General features: G+C 59.2%; 1 protein-coding gene across 1 annotated transcript in view; it reads right to left on the minus strand.

Moving 5' to 3' along the window:
* The window catches only part of LOC113406947 (C-type lectin domain family 18 member C-like), a 28,456-nt gene that overhangs the window by 1,839 nt on the left and 3,570 nt on the right, over positions 1 to 23,047 (minus strand). Inside the window, exons 3-10 of the mRNA XM_026653865.2 lie at positions 18,387 to 18,620; positions 17,042 to 17,139; positions 12,200 to 12,321; positions 11,859 to 12,032; positions 5,732 to 5,824; positions 3,927 to 4,033; positions 1,915 to 2,044; positions 406 to 502 (exon numbers count right to left, since the gene is read on the minus strand). Coding sequence (XP_026509650.1) covers positions 406 to 502; positions 1,915 to 2,044; positions 3,927 to 4,033; positions 5,732 to 5,824; positions 11,859 to 12,032; positions 12,200 to 12,321; positions 17,042 to 17,139; positions 18,387 to 18,620 — 1,055 coding nt within the window. The remainder of the gene's footprint in view (positions 1 to 405; positions 503 to 1,914; positions 2,045 to 3,926; positions 4,034 to 5,731; positions 5,825 to 11,858; positions 12,033 to 12,199; positions 12,322 to 17,041; positions 17,140 to 18,386; positions 18,621 to 23,047) is intronic.

Below are 23,047 nucleotides of genomic sequence, written 5' to 3' on the forward strand. Positions count from 1 at the left end.
CCCGGGAGGGGAATAGTGGGGGCAGGAGTCCCAGAGCAGAGGAGAGCAGTCCCAGGCCCGGAGGGGACTATGGGAGCACGTGGTGCAGGAGTCCCCGAGCATAGAGAGTGGTTCCTGTCCCAGAAGAGGAGGAGGGGGTGCAGGAGTCCCAGAGCAGAGAGAAGCGCGGTCCCATGCCCAGGAGGAGAGCACGGGGTGCAGGATGGTAAATCTGGGGGCAGGGAGCAGCTCTTTGTTCTGTGTTCGTACAGTGCTTGGCACACTGGGGTCTTGGGCCATGACTGGCGTTTCTAGGTTCTCCTGCACTACAGCGAATAAATATTGACAGGTGCCGCCGGCGGGCTCGGTGCCATCAGGCCTCGGGACCGAGCGGGAGTAGCAGCAGCCCCTGCCCTGGTCACTTACCGCTGGCTGTCTGGCTGGCCGAACGCGAAGCTGGTGAAGGAGTGCTGGGCGCCGGTGTCCCAGCGGAACAAATCCTTGGACGTTTTATAGGTCAGACCTAAACGAGAGCACGGGGGACGTCCTGGGGCTCCAGTCCACACGGGCACAGCGGCAGCCGCGCACCACCACAGCGCTGGGCCTGAGTCTCATCACACTGGTCCCCATTGGCTGCATCTCCGCCGAGGAGCAGGGCTGGCCGTCCACGTGAGTCAGCAGCCCCAGCAGCACAGCGACCGCAGGGCCATGAACCGCGAGGGATCTGTGCCCCTGCTGCTGAGCTGTGTGTCACGAGCCCCACACTGCTAGCAGCGATTCTCCATTAGCTCAGGGGACTTTGGAGCAGTGGGATCAGTTCTGTCCCTGCTGCCATCAGGAAGTTAAGATTGTATCACACTCCCAGCTCTGAACTTGCCTCCACTGCGAAGCCGCACGTGGGCTCTGCCGACTCAAACAGCCGGGGCTGCACACTCAATGCCTCTAGCAAGCCAAACACCTCGCTGTGCGTGGCAGCCTCTGGGCGAGTTCCAATGCCCTGTGCCCGGCCCCTAGAGAGACGGGGCCCATCCCCCCTCCCCATCTCGAGCTCCCTCACACTCAGAGGGCATTGCATTGCGAATGCCCCACAGGCCAGCCCCCACGGAGGGCACAGTGTGGCAGCTGTAGCTGGGTGCGGGTTCCCAGCCTCTCACCCAAGCCAAACTCCTGCAGCTGTCCCTGCTGCTCACACACCCTTTCCAATACCCCCCGCTGAGCCACCATCTCCCAAGGCAGCCAGCGGGTAACTTTGACCCAGTCCCAACAGCGAGGCAGCATGGTTTGGCCCAGTGACTCCAGGCTGAGGTGTCAAGATGTCCTGAGTTCTAATCCCGACTCCCAGGGTGACCCCTGGCAAGTCATGGCCCCGCTGTGCCTTGGTTTCCCCAGTTGTGAAACACAGAAACCTCCCTCCTGGGGGGCTGGGGAGGGTTAATGCTAAGTATTATCAGACAGCAGCACTTCCATCAGCAGCCTGAGGGAGAACATCACCCCATGAGCAACTCTGCCCCTCGGAAACAACATCAACCGAGTTCATTCATTAGCTCCTGTCTGCAGAGCACTTTGAAGACGACAAGCTCTGTGGAGATGCCAGGACTGTGATCACTTAGGGCATGTGATCTGGAAAGCAGGGCTGGATTTTACTGTACCTAGGTGCTGCCCTACAATCGGAGCGAGGACTTTTCCAAGTTGGAAAGACGGGACTCCAGCCTTTGCACACAGCACAGAGCTCTGCGCCTGCCTCGGGATCCCGCCAGGGTGACCTTGCACTCTCTGCCGGCAGCGCTAGGACAGACTGCATCGTCCTCCCTCCGGGCTGGGACCCAGCCTGCAAGGTCTCTGGGGCCGCAATCACCTCCTCCTTGCCTCTGGAAAGTCCTGTCCCAGCCCTGGGGCTCCAGCTGTCCTTCGGCAGCAAAAACTGCAGCCACTCACCGATCCAGAAGTTCCGGGTCTCGAAATCCGGCTCTGTCACCTCATTGGTGGGTTCCAAACGCCCCAGGTAAAAGGCCAGAATATCCTGCACTTTCTGATTTGTGATCTGGGCCAGCATGGCTCCTTTCTCCTGCAGGGGATCAGACCCAGACAGCCCAAATCACGAAATCCGTCCAGCTGGCACCACAGGCTAACCCTGCCCTTCAGCCCCAGTTTAGACCCTGCAACCCAGACGGGCCAGTCCCCCATCTGTGCACTTCCCCCATCCCCACCAAGCTGTATCCCGAATCCATTCCAGGCAGGCAGAGGAGTCCAGTTCCCCAGCGTCTTCTCTTCCACAGGGAACGAAAGGCCTGGAAGCTCCCAGCAGCACTGAGTCTGCTGCGCGGCGTGAACACGTGTGGCCCATGGGAGCCCAGAGGCTGGCTTGCTTTGTTCTCATGGAACGGACACTCGATAGAGCGACTTGCTCTCCCAGCTGATCGTCACCCCTGTGGGCAGATTAACTCCCCGGGGCTCCGAGCCGGCGCTCTCTGTCTATCGCCTGCGCCAGGTGTGCACGAATCGCTTGCGGCACTGGCCTCAGGGATCAAAGCCAAGACCCTGCCTGCAAATGGAGAGAAATTTCCAGCCACAGACGAGGAGCTGGCCTGGGCTGTTCGCTCCCAAACCCCTGCCATGGAAGAGGGCTCAGGCTGCGACACGTGGCAGCCAAACCAGACTGGACGCTCCCCCTGGGGCGACTCAGGAGTGAAATCGATGGAATGGCCCATGGGGGCGAGAGCCTGAGGGGCGGGGGAAGGGCTGGCATGATGCGTCTCGCTGTGGGCTGCACCCGGCCGCCCTCGCAGATCTCCCTTCCTGCGGCCCATCCCCTCGGCTCGCCAGGGTCAATGGTCAGCTGGGACGTGCCGCCGCAGGCCAGGGTGGCTTGTGACACCCAGCCCCGCTCCCGGGGCTTGCTGTCCCCCACAGAAAGCCATTAACAAGCCGGCTCGAGGGGGGCTCTTTTAGTTACACTGCAGAGGCTGTTTGAGCCAGAGGCCCCAGGTCCAAGCCCTTCTGCCAGGACCATGGGACTAGCACCGGGGTCTACAGAACGTGGGCCGGCTGCCACTCCCACACCACCGCCAGGCCAGCCAGAGCCCAGCCCCGCCCCGGAGCACTGCCGAGAGTAGGCGCCGCAGGAAGTACCGCCCTAGTGACAGCACCCTGCAGCCTCTGATTGGCCCATGCTCCCTATGTAACCGGGGAGGGTGCCCAGCAGGCTGTCTGGCCCGCTGTGACTCCAGACCCCATCCTGCTGCCTGTTCTCCAGGCTCCGACCCAGCTTCGCTCTGACCCTCACTCGATTACTCCCATCCCTGGTCGCTGAATAGCGCCCCGTGGCTGTCCTTAGCGTGTGGACACAGCCCGGCCGTGACCAGCAGGCCACGCTGCCTGCACCCTGGTCTCTTTCATCCGCCCAGGGGCATCGTGTAACATTTGCTCACAATTCGGAAACCACCACAGTTTGTATCGTGCCCACCACGCGCTCGGCCCCTGCCATGCAGTGGTTCTGAGGAGCCGCTGGAGACCGCCTGGGGTCCCGAGTGAATCCAGATCCCTGCGTTCCTTATAAAACATGGGGCCTTGGGGACTGAAGAGACCGCAGGGCTGGTGGGAAAGAGGGAAGCCCCCTCCCCAGAGCGTGTTAGCACAAGCTCCAGTGCTGTGCAGGTGAAGCCCAGCCTGGATTTCATTTCCCTGTCCCTGGACTGAAATATTATCGAATGTGGCTTCCTAAGCAACGCACTAGCTCTGTGTGCATGAGTGAGTGAGGCTGCCCTCTACTGGATGCCCCACAGATCAGGTAAGAGACCTACTACTCCTAGCAGCTCAGGAGCTCTCCTTTAGTTCAAGCCGTTGTGGCCTGTGTTTTGGGACTGGAAGGAGCAGGGTCTAGCCCTGGTTTCTGGCTCTCTCTATGAACTGGGTCTGTTGCCTGCAGCACAAGGGCTGATGGGGGTTACCTGGCATTTTATTTTGGCTCCATAGTACGTGTCTGCCTCAGAGGAAACCATGAAGCAGTCCCCGTCTATCCTCAGGTCGCAGGTGTGCAAAGGGAACTGAACCTTCGCTGTGAGAGGAGAGAGAGGGAAGGATCAGTCCCTGCTTTAACCCCAGGGACTCTGCCTGCAGGAGAGAAAGCAGAGCCCTCTACACGTGCCAGTCCGGTCACTCAGCAGCCAGGCTCTCACCCGTAACTAGGGTTGCCAACCCTCCAGGACTGGCCTGCAGCCTCCAGGAATTACAGATTAATCTTTAATGAAAGATTCTGTCATGTGATGAAAGCTCCAGGAACATGTAACCCTCCCTGTAACGCTCCTCAGCCCAGCAAGCCGGGAGTGTAGGACATGGAACCGGAAGGATTGGGATCATGCACCGCTCTGGTCTCCCCACAGGGCGTCACTCTTACCCCAGGCATTACTCCGGCCCAGCAGCCTTTGCATCAGGCAGGTCAGCAACTCTTAGAGGAGCCCGCACTGGTAGTCAGACGTTTGGGGGATGTTTGTTCAGACTCCCCATAAGTGTGGCACCATTCAGCCCCTCCCCTTGGGCAACCAGGGGGGTTCATTTAACAGCAGCACGGAGCCCCTGGACTATTTTGTTCAGCTCCGACCTGGCCAGTGATGGGCCAACTAGCCTGAGCAGGTCCAGCCACAGCTGGGGAGCATCACCTCTGCAACTTGGTCTCATTTCTAGCCAGCAGCTGGGACCGGGAGGGAGGCAGGAGGCGAGACTGAGCAGCCGTCTCCAGAACAGGGAGGGATGGGCAGAAGAGCAACAAATTACAACCAACCAGCTGCCTTGCAGCACAGCAGGGGGCGCCCCCTCCCCTGGAGTCATTTACACCTTTGCAAAGTGAGGGGCGAACCGGGCAACCCCCGCCCCCGAGGGCATTTAACACTCACCCATGCAGCCATGCAAACTGCGACACAAGGTGCTGGCCCTGGCGATCGGGCCCAGGGCGGGGCCCAAGCCCGGCAATGCATTGATGCCAACAAGACAAGAGCAGCCGGCGGCAAGGCCCCCATCCCTGGAGTAATTCTGTGCTCACCTGGCCACGCACTGGAGCGCACACGGCGCAATCCTGGGCTACTCCCCAACCAGGCCTGCCCCATTCTCGGGTCTGCTCTCCGTGTAACCCTAGCCCCGTAGGGAACCCATTGGAACCCCTCTGCCTGGGCCAGGGGGACATCTGCCGGGATCCACGTCTGGCCCTGGCCACTCTTGGGGCAGGGGCTGATTATAAACAGCTGCTGAAAATGGGTTTGAATTCGGGGGCAAAGCCGTGGCTACAGCTGTATGTACCCGATGCTGAATATGGGCAGGCCCCCCACACCCTGCCAGGCCCGGACTCTGCCCGACACAGGGTGCAGTGGATTGGGGTGCCCCTTGCTCAGCCTGGGATTGAAGAAATCTAAAGAACCGCACAGGGGCACACCTGAGGCCACGACCCAGCTGCCTGGAGTCCTGGGCCCCCGGGGAGCTCAGGGCCCCCAGCAAAGGGGCCGAGTGCTGAAAGCAGAGGCTGGGCTGAACTGCAGCCTCCCTTAGTGACCAGCTTGTGAACCAGGGTCAGCAGCCAGCTTGGAGGCCCCATGAGCTGCCGGTGCCCAGCCTGGAATGGCCTCTGGGCGCAGCCTGGGAGGGGAGGAGCCGAGCTGGCACCCTGTGCTCGTTGGCAGGGAGTGTGGGGGCTGCACCGGGCTGGGACCGCAGCTGTCCCTTTCCGGAGGACGTAGGGGGAACCACGTGACGGAGCCGGACTCACTGCCGCACTCCGCTCCGCCGTAGCCGATGTCGCAGAGGCAGGAACATTCCTCCTCCCGGAACCGCCCGTGGAGACACTTGATGCTGCACTTCACTGCAAGAAAAACGGGCAGTTAGTCTGCACCCCGGCCTGGCGCTGGCTCCCCACCACCCCCCTGTTCCCTCCCGGCAGCGTCCCAGTGGAGCCAGCACAAGCTCGTAAACACCTCGGCAAGCACTACAGACACAACTGCAGGCTCTGCAATGCACACGGGGGCATGATAGTGACACCGCAGGGGACACACACCCTGCATGGGCCACACATACCCTGCATGGGTCATGCAGGTCTGCACACACACACACACGCACTGCATGGGACACACAAACACACACTGCGGGGGGGGGGAGGGAACACACATCCTGCATGGGTCACGTGCGCACACACATATTTCATGGGACACACACACACTGACAATGTGGTAGCAGAGGATGGTTGGCGGATGCACCCTGTAGACGGTTGGCTGCGAGCGCAGGCGCTTGGCAGTGAGTGGCTGCCAGCGATAAAACAAGGGAATTGACGGAACCAGCGCGGCAATGGCCTAGAACCAGCTCCCTAAAAGGGACCTTGCACGTCTGTGCAGGGAGAGAGGGGTGAGCGTTGGGAGGCTCACCCGGGAGCAGCTGATTGCCCGCCTGGTAGAGAGTGACCAGTCCAAGGAGCAAGTTCCAGATTCCAGTGGGGCTTCCAGGATGCCTGGAGAGCCTGGGAGTAGCAGGGGGGTACAGTTCCCTAGCCAGGAGGGGGACATCTCAACCTGGGTTCCCCCCAGTGAAGGTGAAGAGACGGAAACTGGAGCTGAGAGTGAAGGAGCTGGAGCCGGAGGAGCGGAGGCTAGCAAACTGCTCAGAGCAGCAAAAACATGAACTGGAGTTGGAGGAGAGGCAGGCCAAGAGGACCTGCCGTGGGGTAAGTGGGGAAGGACCCCAAGATGCCTGTTCGGCAGGAACAGATTCCAAAGTGTGCCCAGTGTAATGGGGGAGGGCTATCAATGCCGACCTCCCTGCCTGGGAGAAGGCTGGTGATTTGAACCAGACTGACCCTGCGGACAGGCACCGCTGTCTCACCCCCCGGCTTGGTCCCAAGGCCATAGAGGTGTTCAGCCAAATGGACAGTGCAGAGACTGGGGACTATGAAGGTTCAAACAGGCTTTGCTGCGTACATTTGAATGGACCCCTGAGGCAGATAGGAAAAGATTCCAGAGTGTACGAGAAACCCTGGGCATCACGTACAAGGAGGTCACTGTCCTGCTGGGAGAATCTCTCTGCAAGGGGGGAAAGGGTGCGGGGCCACTTCTGCAGAGGACTTGTATAATCTGGTTGGATTGGGGCAGCTGTAGGACATCTGCCGTCAGAAGCCCAAAGCCCTGCAAAGTGCAGGTAACGCTGGCAGACTTGAGGTTATGGACAGCAGACGGGGTGGGGGAGAGAGACCCACGTCGGGGACGTGGAGGGGGAGTCACCCAGAGACCTCTCAGAGGTGAGACTTCAGGAAGCGCAATGCAGGGGTGCCCACGAATGCTGGAGCAGGCAGACCCCCTCCAGGGACCTGCGGGACCTGAGATGTCATTATTGTGGGCAAAATGATGCAAGGTGGTGTCATGCCCGAAGACACAGGAAATTTTTGCCCAAGAGACCCCTTGAAGGGTTAGAAGGTGAAGGGAAGACAGCCGGTAATGCAGGCTTGGAGAGTGAGCTGTGTGTCGATCCCTTCAGAGGAAGCAGTCACCCAACCAGCTCTTGGGGCAGAGCTGGCCAGGGAGGAGTGGCAGACGGGCTTCCCCTCCAACCAAGGCCAGCATATACGTCTGCTTGTACCCCCTGGGCTCAGGCCCCTCTGATCCCCAGGGGGAGCAGCAGGTGGGGGTCAATGGGGAGACATTCACGGAGTGGAGAGATTTTGGGACAGAGACTCTTGTGGGTGTGGTGCAACCTCACCAGCTGCTGAGGGGCCATGTAACTTGGGGGAAAGCTCCCCAACGGCAGCCATTCACCTCCTGTGCAGACAGAGACACGGGGAGGATGGGGGGGGCTGGTAGCCGGGGTCCTTCAGCACATCAGCTTTGACGTACTCTTGGGAAGTGACTGTGTCTCTTTAAGACAGGATCCAGACCCCGTACCAGTAACAGCCAAAGATCTGAACCCAGAGGTCGGAAGGTGGAGAGGGCAGGAGCCAGGGAGCATGTGAATGGTCCCGGCGGGGAGGAGGGGATGTCCCCCCTGGCTAGTAGCACAAGAGAAGATCTCCAAGGCTCGAGTCTGCAGCCAGACCCCTGGAGCTGAGTGGGACTTCGGCCCTGCACTGAGGAGAGGTGGATCAAGCTGGCTCTGATGCGGCAGCGAAAGCAGTGGGCTCGCTCCCTGCCCTCGCTGGGACACGGGCGCGGGGGGTGGTCGGACCCCCAGTTAAGATCCTGTAGTGAGGATACATCTGAATGGGGCCCCAAAGAGGTTGGGGTGCAGGATCAGCTCCCTGCAGAGGTGCTGATGGGGGATGGGCTGAAGAACTGGCCAGACGATGCCCTGGTCCTGGCCTGCGGCTGAGGTCAGGGAGGGGCACTGGCAATCCAGCCAGCAGGGGTGTGTGGAACCTCCCATGGGGGAAAGGGAGTTGCCAGGGTCAGGGCTTAACAGGGCTGAGACCAAGGGGGACACTAAAGGCACAGCAATGGGGGCTGGGCCCCGAACCCAGCAGCTGAATTCCAGACCTAGCCGCAGAAGGATCCCGCCTGGAAGAAGCGGGTGTTGCAAGATCCTGGGGAAGGATCCAGGTGAGAGAAGGGACCCAGTACCAGGAAAGGGCTCTCCGAGGGAAAACTGACCCTTGGGGGATCAGAGGGCAGCTGGTGGTCCCTCAGAAGTACCACCGGGGGGACGTCCCTTCTTCTAAATATCAGGGGGTTCAGCGCACCCGGTGAGAGCTGCTGCAGAACGTTTAGTGCCCCGGAAATTCCCAGGGGTCCACCCTTTTGAGTTGGTGCAGGGGAGGAGAGGGAGGGGACCCTGGAGTTGATGAGAAACAAATGGGGACTCGGTGGTGGATTCTGAACTATGGTTCTGGGGAAAGCTCCCTGAGCTCATGGCTTTGGCCAGGAAGAACCGAGCCGGGGCCCAGGAACAGTAAAAGGGCTGGTACGACGACGTGCCTGATCGGGGACCGGAAGAGGGGTCTCAGCTCAGTGCGAAGAGCCTGGGGAGAGCCCTGGGAAATCAGCAACCAGCTGAAGGAGGTGAGTCATGTGCTGGAGCTGCCCAGTTGGGCAATTGTACCACCTTGACATAATGAAGCTGTACTTTGACAGGGAGACTGTCCGTGCGGCCGTGTGTGTGGGCAGGGGAAGGAGAAGGGGAAAGGGAATCTCTCTCCTGAGCCAGGAGCCAACGTTCTGCTGGAATAACTTCCCCCCTCTGACCAGCTAACCCCTGCCTGCCGGCAGAGATCAGAGGGGCTGCGTTGGTCCCCGCAGCCGGGCCTGGGCTCACTAAGCTAGCTGTCCATGGGGGGAGAGGAGGTGTCTCCCGTTCACAGTCACCGGGGGAAAAGCCCGGGATCCAGAAAGAGAGATCAGTGACAAGCTGGCTTTAGGGATGATCCAGCCCCCTCCAGCCCAGGGCCTCCCGTGTGGGATTTTTGTAGTGTGCGCCTCAGTTTCCCTGTGTGCTGCATGTTTAACAAGGTGGAGGGAGAGGGTTTGTTGTTGCAGAGGACCAGATGTGACCTCACCTAGCAGCCGGGACGCCCGGACAACGGCGTGGAGATGGGGTACCCTAGTGTCCGGTGACCTGGTGACCAAGAGGCTCAGCCCAGCGTGGAAGGCAGCTGGTTCTGGCCAGTGGGAGGACAAAGGGCTGAGGAGAGAGGACCCTGGTGACCTGACCAACCAGTTCCAGCCAGAGGGGAACAAAGGATGGAGGAGAGAGAGCCCCAGTGACCTGTTTACCTGGGACAGAAGACAAAGGACAGGGGAGGAGCTGTTGGGGGAGATGATATCGGATGATTGGCTGGAAGGAGGGGGCTGCTGGACTAGGGAGAGAGAGCAGCCAGAGCCCCCCTGGATGCGGGATAGACTTAGATGTACTGTGGTGAAGGAGGCCAGGCCTGAAGGCCTGGAGAGTTTCCTGTGCTGGGCTCAGATGCTCAATAAACCGTCCTGTTTTACGCTGGCTGAGAGTCACTCCGGTGCCCTCTGTGTGTGGAGGCCCCGGGGGTTCAGAGCGAGGGGACTCCCTGAGGGGGCCCATGGCAAGAGACAGGCGTGCTGAAGGCTCAGAGAGGTGTGGCTCCAGGAGACGGGGGGGCCTACGGCTAAACCCCTGAGAGACAGTGGACCCCCGAGAAGGGCTGTCGCACTGAAGGGGGTTCCTCCCAGGGACCGTACGGAGCCGAGAGAGAGCATGAGGCCTGTGAGTCCGTGACAGGACGTGGCTGCCTGGGCTAGAGCCCGGATTCATGGGGCGCGGGGGGTCTCGGAGCCCAGGCTCCAGCCCGAGTGGGAACGGCTACACTGCTGTTTTATCCCCCCAGCCCAATGAGCGGACCCGGCCTCTGAGACTTGCTGCCCTGGGTTTTGTACGGTGGCAGAGACGTACCCAGGGAGCAGGAAGGGACTGGGCTAGATAAGCCAGTTCCACGATTCCTGGGACTCCTCAGGCCTGATTTCTGCTGTTCTCAAGGGTCCCTGCAGAAATCCTCAGGATGAGAGAACCTGGGGGCCTGGCCCCTTTAAGAGGGAGCTGGTAAACCTGTGAGTGGTCAGCTGCCTCCCAGCTGGGCTAGAGAGAGGGTACCTGGGCCCTAGCAAGGAGAAACTGAGGCAGCTGGTTGGCTGGGAAGGGCGGGGGGAGCTGCCTGACCGCAGAAGCAGCAGAGAGATGCCGGAGGGAGGAAGCTGCAGGAGAGCAGGAACTGCTGGCGATGAGTGCTGGGAAGGCTGGTGAGGTCTGGCTTGAGCTGCAGGAAAGCTTGTGGCCCCTATGAACAAGTAAGCCGGGCCCACAAGCTAGGGGCTGCTCTGCAGAGAGGTGCCCAGGAGCAGGGGTAGGGCTCACCGGCAGTAGGACGCCGCGGGGAGCCCTCCGGCAGAAGAGCGAGTGGGGGCTGCAGGAGGTACTCAGGGGCCCAGGGCTGGTCCTGGAGGGAGGTTCCCTGGGCAGGGGTAGGGCTCACCGGCAGGGAGGCCTGGAGGAGTGACACGCTGCAGGGAGCCTCTCCCGGGAACACTGACGTGGGGCTGCAGGAGAGATGTGGGGCCCTGGAACGGGAGCTAAGGAACTGGGGCAGGGGGTTAGTGACTGTCGGGTGGGTGACCTTGGACAGCGACCCCTGAACGGGAGTGAAGGCTGCTGCCGCGGTAGCCTCGGCTGGCGCTGGGGTTGGGGAGGGCCTGTCTGTACCACGAGGGATCTGTGGACTGGCTCCGTATATGAATTAAAGGGGCTCAGTTTGCTGCTGAGAGACACAATATTTCTTTGCATGGCTGGATGAAGGGGAAACTGAGGCGAGACTGTAGCGGGTTCTTGGGCTAGCAAAGGGTGAGGAGGCTAATTAGGCTTTTGGGTGGGGCAGGAGTGCCTCCCTTCACCACATCAGGCTGCTCCACTGGCCCCATGCAGGGGTTCCCTGCCCCACTCTCCCTGCAACACGGAAATAAGCCCTACAAGGATGTTGTTGCAGTTCTCAAAGCAAAGCCAATGTTAGCTACCCCCAGGCAACCCTCAGGGGATAGTAAACTTAGAAGAAACAAAAACAGTGGGAAGGAGCAAAATGCACAGATAGGGCAGGCGAACACCTGTAACTGCCCCTGGAGAGTCTCCAGCCTCTGATCTCCAGTGCTGCTCATCCCATCCCTGCCACTTCATCCTGAAAATGCTTCTGCTGTGCAGCCCCATGCAGCCCCCGGGCACCAGCCCCCGAGCGCCAGCCCCACGCAGCCCCCGGGCACCAGCCCCACGCAGCCCCCGGGCGCCAGCCCCACGCAGCCCCCGGGCGCCAGCCCCATGCAGCCCCCGGGCGCCAGCCCCACACAGCCCCACAGCACTCCACACACAAGACTGTAATGCAACACAACAACCATGCAACGCAGGCGTCTCACCCGTGGCACCGATGGCAAGATGCATCCCTGTGCACCCTGCACACACCCATGCCAGCCGGCTCTCACCTTGGCAGTACCGGCCCGTGTACCCCGGCAGGCAGTCGCAGTGGCAGGTGCTCATGTTCAACCGCCCGTCGTTCCTGCAGCTCATCCGACAGGGGTTCCTGGGGACCTCTGATCAAACAAAACGCACAAGGCGGCTGTAAGATGGCAGGTGCCCAGCTGTGCCAGCCAGTGCCCAGGGCCCCACTGTGCCAGCAGGGCAGGGGGACTAGCATAATCTAAGTTCAAGTGAAGGTACCGGGCTGGGGGGAGCAGGGCGGGGGGGAGCCGGCACTCACCACACAGCCCCCCGCTGTGATCCCACGACTTGAAGCATCCGGAGCATCCTGAGGTGCAGAGCGAACACCAGGCTCCTTTCTTGTAAGGGATGATCGTCTTCCCGTTCATCTCCCAGTTCCCCCTGGGGGCGGAACAGACAGGCATGGAGCCGCAGGGCCAGGGGCCCCAAGGACAGTCGCAGGTAGGCTCCGGGGCTCTCTGCCTTTCCAGCCCAGCCCAGGGGCCATGTGGGTTGTCCCCAGGCAGCTACGATGTGCAAGGGCCCACATCACACTCGGAGGTTTGGCCACAACTCCCCACCTCCTCTGCTCCACCGCTGGAGCTGGGCGACCAGCCTGTGAGCTGCACAGGCTGCAATCGGCCCCTAATGCTTAATAGAAGGGAGAACAGCATCTTCTGCCCAGGCAAGGCCGGCCAGCTGATTAGCCCCACCCACTTTTGCTCCCAAGCCCTGCCTCCTTTAATTATAAGCCACACCCACCATCCTCTTCCCTGGGACCAAGTCTTACCTTCTTTCATGGTAAGCCCCACCCACCTTTTACTTCCTGTGGGCCAAGCCCCACCTACTATTATTTTAAACCCCACCTATTTTCTACTTCCATTGACAGACCCTTCCGCCCACCTTCTACTTCTGTAGGGCCAAGCTTCGCCTACTATCATAAGCCCCACCCACTCTCTGCTTCCATCGACAGACCCACCCACCTCTTTCATTGTAAATCCCACCCCTGGGGCCAAGGTCCTCCCACTTCCTGGTGCGAAGGTTGCAGCTCTCTCAAGACATCCAGATAGACTTATATGTAGTGCTGGGGAGGAGCCGGTGGTCATAGTACCTGTAGGTACCAGTGACATAGGGAAGGATAGGAGAGAGGTCCTAGAGGCCAAATTTAGGCTGCTAGGTAAGAGATTAAAGTCCAGGACCTCCATGGTAGCATTCTCTGAAATGCTTCCAGTTCCATGCGCAGGGCCGGTTAGGGAGGCAGAACTGCAGGGTCTCAATGCGTGGATGAGACGACGGTGTAGGGAGGAGGGGTTTAGATTTATTAGGAACTGGGGAAACTTTTGGGAAAGGGGGAGCCTATAAGGAAGGATGGGCTCCACTTAAACCAAAATGGATCCAGATTGCTGGCACTTAACATTAAAAAGGTCGTAGAGCAGTTTTTAAACTAAGGGCTGAGGGGAAGCTGACAGCTGTGGAGGAGCACGTGGTTCGGTCAGAGACATTCCATAGGGGAGGATCTACTAATGGAGATTCTCCATGTCCTAGTAAGGAGGACAGGATGGAAGATGATAAATAGGGGAAGGATCTGATGAGAAAGTCAAATGAAAAAAATTCCCATTCAACTACATCACGTAATGGCAGACAGCTAAAAAGGAACACATTTTTAAAGTGCTCATATTGAAATGCTAGAAGTCTAAATAATAAGATGGGTGAACTAGAGTGCCTTGTGATAAAGGAGGATATTGATATAATAGGCATCACAGAACCTGGTGGAATGAGGATAACCAATGGGACACAGTAATACCAGGATACAAAATATATCAGAAGGACAGAACAGGTCATGCTGGTGGGGGAGTGGCACTAGATGTGAAAGAAAGCGTAGAGTCAAATGAAGTAAAAATCTTCAATGAACCAAACTGTTCCATAGAATCTCTCTGGATAGTAATTCCATGCTGGAATAATGAGAATATAGCAGTAGGGATATACTCCCGACCACCTGACACGGCCCTGCTGTATCACAATATTCATAAATGATTTGGGAAACGGGGTAAATAGTGAGGTGGCAAAATGTGCAGATGATACAAAACTACTCACAATAGTTAAGTCCCAGGCAGACTGCGAAGAGCTACAAAAGGATCTCACGAAACTGGGTGACCAGGCAACAAAATGGCAGATGAAATTCAATGTTGATAAATGCAAAGTGATGCACATTGGAAAACATAATCCCAACTATACACATAAAATGACGGGGTCGCTCAAGAAAGAGACGTTGGAGTCATTGTGGATAGTTCTCTGAAAACATCCACTCAATGTGCAGCGGCAGCCAAAAAAGCGAACAGAACGTTGGGAATCATTAGGAAAAGGATAGATAATAAGGCAGAAAATATCATTTTGCTGCTATATAAATCCACGGTACGCCCACATCTTGAATACTGCGTGCAGATGTGGTCGCCCCACCTCAAAAAAGATATATTGGAATTGGAAAAGGTTCAGAAAAGGGCAACAAAAATGATTAGGGGTATGGAATGGCTTCTGTATGAAGAGAGATTAATACGACTGGGACTTTTCAGCTTGGAAAAGAGATGACTAAGGGGGGATATGATAGAGGGCTTGTGACGTTATTGATATAATCTGGGACCATATAGATCATTGTTGCAACCAAAGTCCTGTAGTGGCACGCAAATCTTGTATAAAGGGGGTCAAATGGGGTGTCTAAGACAAGGTTATGGTTTACTGGTTATGATTAGGCTGTCTATATGTGTGTATCAGTTTTGTAGTTGAAGTTATGAATATTGGCTCTATACTGTCTGTATTTCAAACTTTTGCTATGCTGCTGGGTGACATCCCAGACAAACTGGTGTTAGCTCTGCCTAGCCTGCTTGATGGCCCATTAAGGACCATCAGCTATACAATGGACCCATTGAGAGAAGGCAAATATGCCTTGAGACTCAGCAAAGTATGCAGGAACTTGCCCATGTGACTCCAGACTCCATTTTGCTGTAATTTTCCACAGTAAGAACAAAGAGGTGTTCTTACACCTGGAAAAGACTATATAAGGCTGATTCCTCATCTCCATCTTGTCTTCAATCCTGCTTCGTACCTCTGGAGGGCCTTTGCTACAAGCTGAAGCTTTGGACAAAGGACTGAGGACCCATCCCAACGGGGGATGTATTCCAGAGACTTGATTTGAACCTGCAGTTTATTCTATCGCTGCTGCAAGCCTGAACCAAGAACTTTGCCATTACTGTATGTAATTGATTCCATTTAACCAATTCTAACTCTCATCTCTATCTTTTTCCTTTTATGAATAAATCTTTAGATTTTAGATTCTAAAGGATTGGCAACAGCGTGATTTGTGGGTAAGATCTGATTTGTATATTGACCTGGGTCTGGGGCTTGGTCCTTTGGGATCAGGAGAACCTTTTTCTTTTACTGGGGTATTGGTTTTCATAACCATTTGTCCCCATAACGAGTGGCACTGGTGGTGATACTGGGAAACTGGGGTGTCTAAGGAGATTGCTTGTGAGACTTGCGGTTAGCCAGTGGGGTGAGACCGAAGTCCTCTTAGTCTGGCTGGTTTGGTTTGCCTTAGAGGTGGAAAAAAACCCAGCGTTGGGCTGTAACTGCCCTGTTTGAGCAATTTGTCCTGAGTTGGCACTCTCAGTTGGGTTCTGCCAGAACCGCATTGTCACAGGACTATAAAATCATGACAGGTGTGGTGAAAGTAGGTTTCAGAGTGGTAGCTGTGTTAGTCTGTATCAGCAAAAACAACAAGGAGTCCTTTATCAGAGGGGTAGTCGTGTTAGTCTGGATCTGTAAAAAGCGACAAAGAGTCCTGTGGCACCTTATAGACTAACAGACGTATTAGAGCATAAGCTTTCGTGGGTGAATTCATTCATCTGACGCAGTGGGTATTCACCCATGAAAGCTTATGCTCCAATACATCTGTTAGTCTATATGGTGCCACAGGACTCTGTGTCACTTTTTGGGGAGTCCTTGAGGCACCTTAGAGACTAACACATTTATTTGGGCATAGCCCATGAAAGCTTATGCCCAAATACATTTGTTAGTCTCTAAGGTGCCACAATCAGGGCCGGCTCTGGCTTTTTGGCCGCCCCAAGCAAAAAAACAAACAAAAAACCTGCGGCGCGGCCGGAGCGCGGGTGCAGGGGGGGCGGAGGGGGGGGGGGGGGGGGGGGGGGGGGCGCGGGCGGGAGAGAGAGAGAGGGCTCCGCTCCGGTCGGCGGGGAGTGAAGGAAGAGGACTGCACTGCAGGGCGCTATGGTTCTCCGTGCCGCCGCCCCCTACAGGGCGGCTGGAGTGGAACAAGAACAAACAAACAAACAAAAAGCGGCCGTGCCGCCCTAGGATTGGGCAGAACGCCGCCTCGAACAGTCTGCCGCCCCAAGCACCAGCTTGTCAGCTGGTGCCTGGAGCCGGCCCTGGCCACAAGGACTCCTCGTTGTTTTTAAGGAAGTGTTATTTACTCCTTCTCATAACACAAGAACTAGGGGTCATCCAATGAAATTACTAGGCAGTAGGTTTAAAACAAACAAAAGGAAGTATTTTTTCACACAACGCACAGTCAGTCCGTGGAACTCTTTGCCAGAGGATGTTGTGAAGGCCAAGACTATAACAGGGTTAAAAAAAAACCTAGATAAATTCATGGGGGATGGATCCATCAATGGCTATTAGCCAGGCTGGGCAGGGATGGTGTCCCTAGCCTCTGTTTGTTAGAAGCTGGGAATGGGAGACGGGGTGGATCACTTGATGATTCCCTGTTCTGTCCACTCCCTCTGGGGCACCTGCCATTGGCCACTGTCGGCAGACAGGATACTGGGCTGGATGGACTTTTGGTCTGACCCAGTGTGGCCGTTCTTATGTTCCATTATAAGCCCCACGCACCAAGTTTCTCTGGCATTGACAGACCCGTTCACCCATGCCTGCAGCCTGGGGGGGGGGGGTGGAGGACGTGGGGTGTGTGTGTGGGGGAGCTGTGGTGTTGGCTCACTGGGGCTGCCGGGGGAGATGAGGGGGGTGAGTACGTGGCCCAGGTGCCTGCCAGGCGGGAAGGGCGGTAGGCCCCGGCCAGGCTGCCCGTGCGCACGCCGAGAGGCCTTACCCCGGGGAGTAGGCGCAGACGAAAGCCTCTCTCCTCTCCTGGCCCTCGATGCAGGCGTGCTTCCCGCAGCCCAGCCTGCTGGAGGTGGCCCAGACCAGCTGCAAGAGAGACACGGTGCAGGCCTCAGCGCGCCTGCCCAGCCTACGCCCTCCCCACGGCTGCAGGCGCAGTGCCAGCTGTGTGGGGGTTGCCAGCTGTCGCGGGGTGGCTGTAGGGCCGGCGATTGCTGCCCACCGGGTCACACTGCGAAGGGCTGGGAAAGGCCTATAGGGAGATCCCCCCCCGTTCTCCCCCCACTATTAAACTGGCAGGCCAAAGAGTCTCAGCCCAACGCTCTGCAGGGAGCCCAGATAGCCAGTGTGAACAATCGCCTGGGGATGGGGTGGGGGATATTTGGTGCCTGTATAAGAGGAAGCCCTGAATATCGGGCCCTCTGGTCACACTACCCGCATCCCATGGCCTGCTTGGATCCACCCCTGCCACAGCTCGTTCCACAGAGCACTGAGCTCCCCTCCCTTTAGGGTTGCCAACCCTCTGGGATTGTCCAGGAATTAAAGATGAATCTTAAATTAAAGATTATGTCATGTGATGAAATCTCCAGGAATTCGTCCAACCAAAGTTGGCAACCCTAGCTCCCTTCCCCCCCCCCGGCCTGGGAAAGCCCTGCCCGTGCCCTGGCTGAGGAGGGGCAGGTATGGCCCAGCCTCTCCCCAGGCCCTGCAGGGGCAGGGTGTGAGGGGGCTGGCTCAGCTCTGGGCCCAGCCATCCCACACGAGCAGTCCCAGCCCCGGCTGCTCGCCAGATGGTCGTTCCCCCCCCCGCCCCGCCCTCTGGGACGATGTGGGCATACGCGGGGTCCAGGCCTCCCACAGGGCCTCGCCCGCATGAGCAGGGCTGGAGCCCTCTTTGTCAGGCCCAGCATTACCAGCACTACGCCCTGTCCCTGGCCACCTGACTGAGCAGCCAGGCCCTTCGGGCCCTGCTGGCTTTCCCTGACGGAGGACAGCAGGCGGTGATGGGGACTAGGCAATGACCAACAGGCTTAGGTGCATTTTCATGGCCCTGACAGCCACGGGGCTGGATCCTGGGCAGGGATGAACTCCAGCGGCCAGCAGGGGCTCGCCACACACAGCTCTGCCCATGTGCCTCCATCCTGACCTGCAGGCCACCTGCTCTTCCAGCCCTGGGCTACCTGGAGCGGCCCCGGGGCACCCAGTCACGTGGTGGAGGTTCTGTGATACACAGGGAACCGTTCTCGCTGTACCAAACTCTGCTCTCCTGCAGGGTGTGTGCTGGTACCCAGCGCCCCCGGGAGGAGACAGCGCCGGGTCCCTGGCTGGCTTACCTGGGTGTAGTGGCTGCAGGTGGTGTTCTCCAGGCACTGTGCTGCGTGATAGTCGTAGCTCCGTCCCTCGCTGAACCACAGCTCCACCACGGCAGCAAAGCTGGCCGCCCCGGCGGGGAGCAGCTGGGCATTCCAGCCCACATGCTGGGTGTGGTGCGGAGGGCGGGGCAGGGCCCCCGCCAGGCAGCTGGCTGCTCGCTCCTGGGCCAGCTGGGCCAGCTTCTCGCTCCAGTCCTGTCAGCGTGGAAAGTGAGCGTTAGCATGCAGAGCCTCCGGGGGGGGGGAGCCTGGCCAGCACGGCCTCCGCAGGGGCCTCGGGCGCTGGGTCCATTGTAATAACTATAGGGGCAGTGGGCTGCAGCCCTTCCCATCCCCTTGGGGACAACCCCCGGGCAGCTGGTGAAAGCAGACGGCCCAGATCTCTGCTCCCCTCCCGCCACCACCGGGGCCTCGGATCTGCTCCGCTGTTCCAGCCACGAACTGCTCCCCACAGCTGGCGGGAGAACCCCGGCCCTCCCTGCTCAGACCCGGGGGGAGGCAAACCCAGATCAGTGCGGCCACGTTTACACAAGTGGGCACTGGTATGTGGGGCCCAGCTTGAAACACCTGCAGCTCCCGCTGGCTGCGTGGGGGAGCCCCCGGCTGGTTGCAAAGGGGGAGCCCCCCAGCTGGCTGCGAGGGGGAGCCCCTGGCTGATTGCAAAGGGGGAGCCCCTGGCTGATTGCAAAGGGGGAGCCCCCGGCTGGCTGCGAGGGGGAGCCCCCTGGCTGGTTGCAAAGGGGGAGCCCCCCGGCTGGTTGCAAAGGGGGAGCCCCCGGCTGGCTGCGAGGGGGAGCCCCCGGCTGGTTGCAAAGGGGGAGTGCCCCCCAGCTGGCTGCAAGGGGGAGCCCCCCGACTGGGTGCAAGGGGGAGCTGCAGGTTCATATCCCCTCTGTAGACCAGGCCCTCAGTGGCTCAGGCCATGCCCCTTTCCAAACTGCTTGCCTCAGTCCATGCCACGAGGGGCTGCAGCAGAAGGCACAGAGCGGCGTGGCTCTTCGACACCAAGGCCGGGCCCTCGCCCTCCTGAGACCGCCCGCAGTAGCCACTGAGCAGCAGGTTCTCTGCAGGCCTCGTGCTCACCAGCACCGCTGTGCCCCTGCGATTGCTGATGGCTCTGAGCACCGGGGCGGGCAGGAGCTCGGGGCCAGAGCTCAGCAGGTACCAAGCAGCTGAGCTCCAACTGAGGCCTGACGAGGATCTGACCCTCTGTGCCCACTCGATGGGCAGGGGGACACAGCAGGGCCAGGACATGCATGTGGCGGCTTTCCTGGGGCAGGGACGGCATCTAGCCCTGGCGTCGTGAGTTTAGTGTCCAACCCCTCAAAGCGGGCTGGATCCAGCCTGCGTGGGAGGAGGAGGATGGCACGCAGGGGTGGGAGGAAGACCAGGCAGTTGTTTGTTCCCAGGCAGAAAAACATCTTGTTCCAGACAGTTAAAATTGCAATTTCCATGGCTCTCAGGGCAGCCGAAGGGAGGAGGAAATGACAGAGCCTCTCACAGGCCAGGAGCCAAGCGCCACACGTGGGAGCTGCGCTGAGTCACCCTCCCTCACCGCTGCCAGCAGACATGCCAGGCTCTCAGCCCCGGGACGGGGACTGACACATGGGGAGCCCATAGGGTCCTTCCAGCTGATCCCGGGGGTGGGATAAAAGGCACTGCTGGGAAGCTTTCCCCCTCCTCAGCCCCAGAGATGGGTGTGGGCGGGGGCTTGGTGGAACGCCCTCGAGGACGAGGGTGGCAAGCAGGGGAGTTCTTCAGGGACGGAGGGCAGGGCAGCCCTAGCGCACTGGGGAGACACAGCGTCGGGAGTTAACCGCGCCTGCTCAGTACAGCTCTGGCCCTTTGAGCCCTCCGCGGGCACAGTGCTGGTCAGTGGAGGTTGCCATGCAGAGCCGCAGGGGTTTTAAAGGGCCAGCCGTGGACTAAATCCTGGGGAACCACCACGTTCCTCGCCCCTCTCCTCGGCGCTGGGAAGGCATGGTTCCCCGACACTCTTGCTCATCCCTAGGGGCTGGCAATGCTAAGAATCACCCAGCTGCGCGTTAGCTTCCTGGTTCGTGCATCCTAGGTGATGGCAGATTTGGGCTCAGCATCCCCCCGGGCACAGCCAGAAGGGGAAGCAGCCCAGATGCTTGTTTTGGTAGGCCCCACAAAAATGGCGGCAATTTTCGTTTCTTAGCAACAGCTCGGTTAAATGACCATTAGCAAACAGCCAAGCTTTTCGCTGGTTTGCTCCTGCCAGCGTTGAGAGTAATGGCAAAACTCCCAGCGATTGCCATGCAAATAGGATCAGGCTGAACAAAGCCACCTATTAAAGCTGCCTGGCTCCTGCTAGCTTGTCACCGGGCCATGAGACGCCACCGTGCACCCTTAAAGGGACAGCACCGCTCCGGCCTGGGGCCCCTTGCCGGCCTGTTTCTACATGGAAGCTGGACCCACCCGTGACCCACGTGCACAGACTGAGCAGTGTGGCCTGTGCGACATTTGAAACAGCCCGTGGTCGCCTCCGGGTGCCCTGTGAATTTATGCTGAGCCATTCAGGATGACAAGGCCGTTTCCTCCCCAGACCCATGTGGAGAGCTGGGGGAGTTTATTATCCTTGAAGAAACCAGCCGTAAAGCACCCGCACCCACTCACCACTCAAACCTCCCCTCCCGCTGCCTGAGTTAAACCAACTCCGTTAATTATTGCTAACGAGGTGCCAGGCTGGGAGGACAAGGAGATTAATGGCCTTTTGTTCCAGAGCGCTGCCCTGGCCTGCCCAGCTGTGCCAGTCCCAGTGCCCGCAGCCCCCACGCACTCCCTGCCCATGGCCCACTCACCCCTGGCTGCCCCAAGCAGCACCGTGGCTGAGGGGCAGGGGGAGGCCAGGGATAGGGGGCTGGAGCCAGATTTCAGCCTCCCCAGAGGTCAGGGGTTGCTTTGGCCCATCATAGACCTAGGGCCGGATTCACAAGCACTCAGCACCCAGCGTGCTGGGCTCGTGAAAATCTGTCCCTTAGTGACCAGTGGCACCATTCGGATCCAGCCCCGCCGGGTCTCTGAGCCCCCTCCAGATAAAACCCCGGGCGCTGGGCTCGGGCTCCTCTGCCTCCGGGCAAAGGGCATTGCTGGGACGCCAGCGAGGGGCCAAAGCAGCCTGCAGCTGCTGCTGCTGGGCCTGCCACGCCCTGGCGCAGGGGGAGGGAATATTTGCTTTTCAGTAAGGACAAATCAGCTGCCAGGCGGGTGCGACCTCACCCTTGCCAGCCAGTGCCCCGGGCACCCAGCTCCCTGCCCCAGGGCTTGCAAATGACATACTCAGCCTGCGCTAGCAGCTGAGCCGGCTGAGGGGAAGCGGCTGAGGTACCATGGGTCATTTCCCTCCTGCTGGCAGGGCCTTACCTCCCACGGAGTCAGCCCAGGGCTCCACCTGGGCCCACCTCCTGCCCCATGGGACCAGCCTGAGAGGCCCCTAGTCCCACCCAGGGGGGGATGGGCCTGGCACTGCAGAGGAAGGAGAAGGGAAGCGGGATGCACCGGGACAGTGCCCGTCTGCAGGGTCCCGTGGAGGTGGATGTTAGACACTCCGCTGCACCGGGCCCAGCGTTCTGACCCCAGACGTGCTGGTAGACAGGGACCATCCTGGGGGCTAGACACAGGCCAGCGCCGAACTTCCCTGAGGGAGGCCAGCCCCACCTCGGGCAGACCTCTGGACCAGACTGTCCCCAGCCAGACTCAAAGCCACGGGGGTGGGGCAGGGCTCTCTGCTTCCGGGGCGTGGCTTTGTCCCTGCTGGCTGGAGGGAGGGTGCCCCCATAGAAAAGCCATCCCCAAAGTGGATGGCTCCCCTCATGGCTCCCTTGGAGACCACGGCTAGCTGCAGCCCTGCCCTGGCACCCTGCTTCACTGGAGCTGCTCAAGCAGTGACGGCATCAGTGAGCTCCTGTGCTGTCGGGGAGGTGGGAGGGGAAGACACACAATGCTGCATGCAGTTTGGACCAGGGCAATGAGCATCCCCCTCGGCCCAGCGCCAGCCTCTCAGCTGTGCAGTGAGCCCCCCCAGGAGCAGGGAGAGCAGCCTCAGCCCCCGGCCAGCTGTGGGGAGGAGAGCCGCAGGAGCGGGCCCGACACCTGACATCTTGCCCCTGAGAAATGCCGGCTACATCTGCGTGGTTCTAGTCTGGCCAGTGCCTGCAGACATGGCCCCAGTGACCTGCTCCCCGGGACCCAGAGTGAGGCCCCCATCTGAGTGACTGAGGCGGGTTTGCTGTTTTGTCCCACGGGGCCGGGCCAGCCACGGGAGGGAGCCGAGTCCATGGTCCATGGGGCTGTCTGCAACATTCAGTGTATTCAGCCTGGGAACGAAGCTAGCTTGAGTCTGCAGGGCTGCAGGTGGAGAGAACGACCTCGCTAGCTGCTACCCGAGCCCCTTTGCGCTGGAGTCACTGTTAGACAGTGTGTGTGTGTCTGTGTGTGTCTCTGTCTATGTGTGTGCGTCTGTGTGTGTGTGTGTGTGTGTGTCCGTCGGTCTCTGTGTGTCTCTGTGTTTGTCTGTCAGTCTGTGGGTGTCTCTGTGTGTGTGTGTGTGTGTGTCTGTCGGTCTCTGTGTGTCTCTGTGTTTGTCTGTCGGTCTGTGT

The sequence above is a fragment of the Terrapene carolina genome, unplaced genomic scaffold (assembly GCF_002925995.2).
Source record: "Terrapene carolina triunguis isolate 2854851 unplaced genomic scaffold, T_m_triunguis-2.0 Scaffold166, whole genome shotgun sequence".
Classification (NCBI taxonomy): domain Eukaryota; kingdom Metazoa; phylum Chordata; order Testudines; family Emydidae; genus Terrapene; species Terrapene triunguis.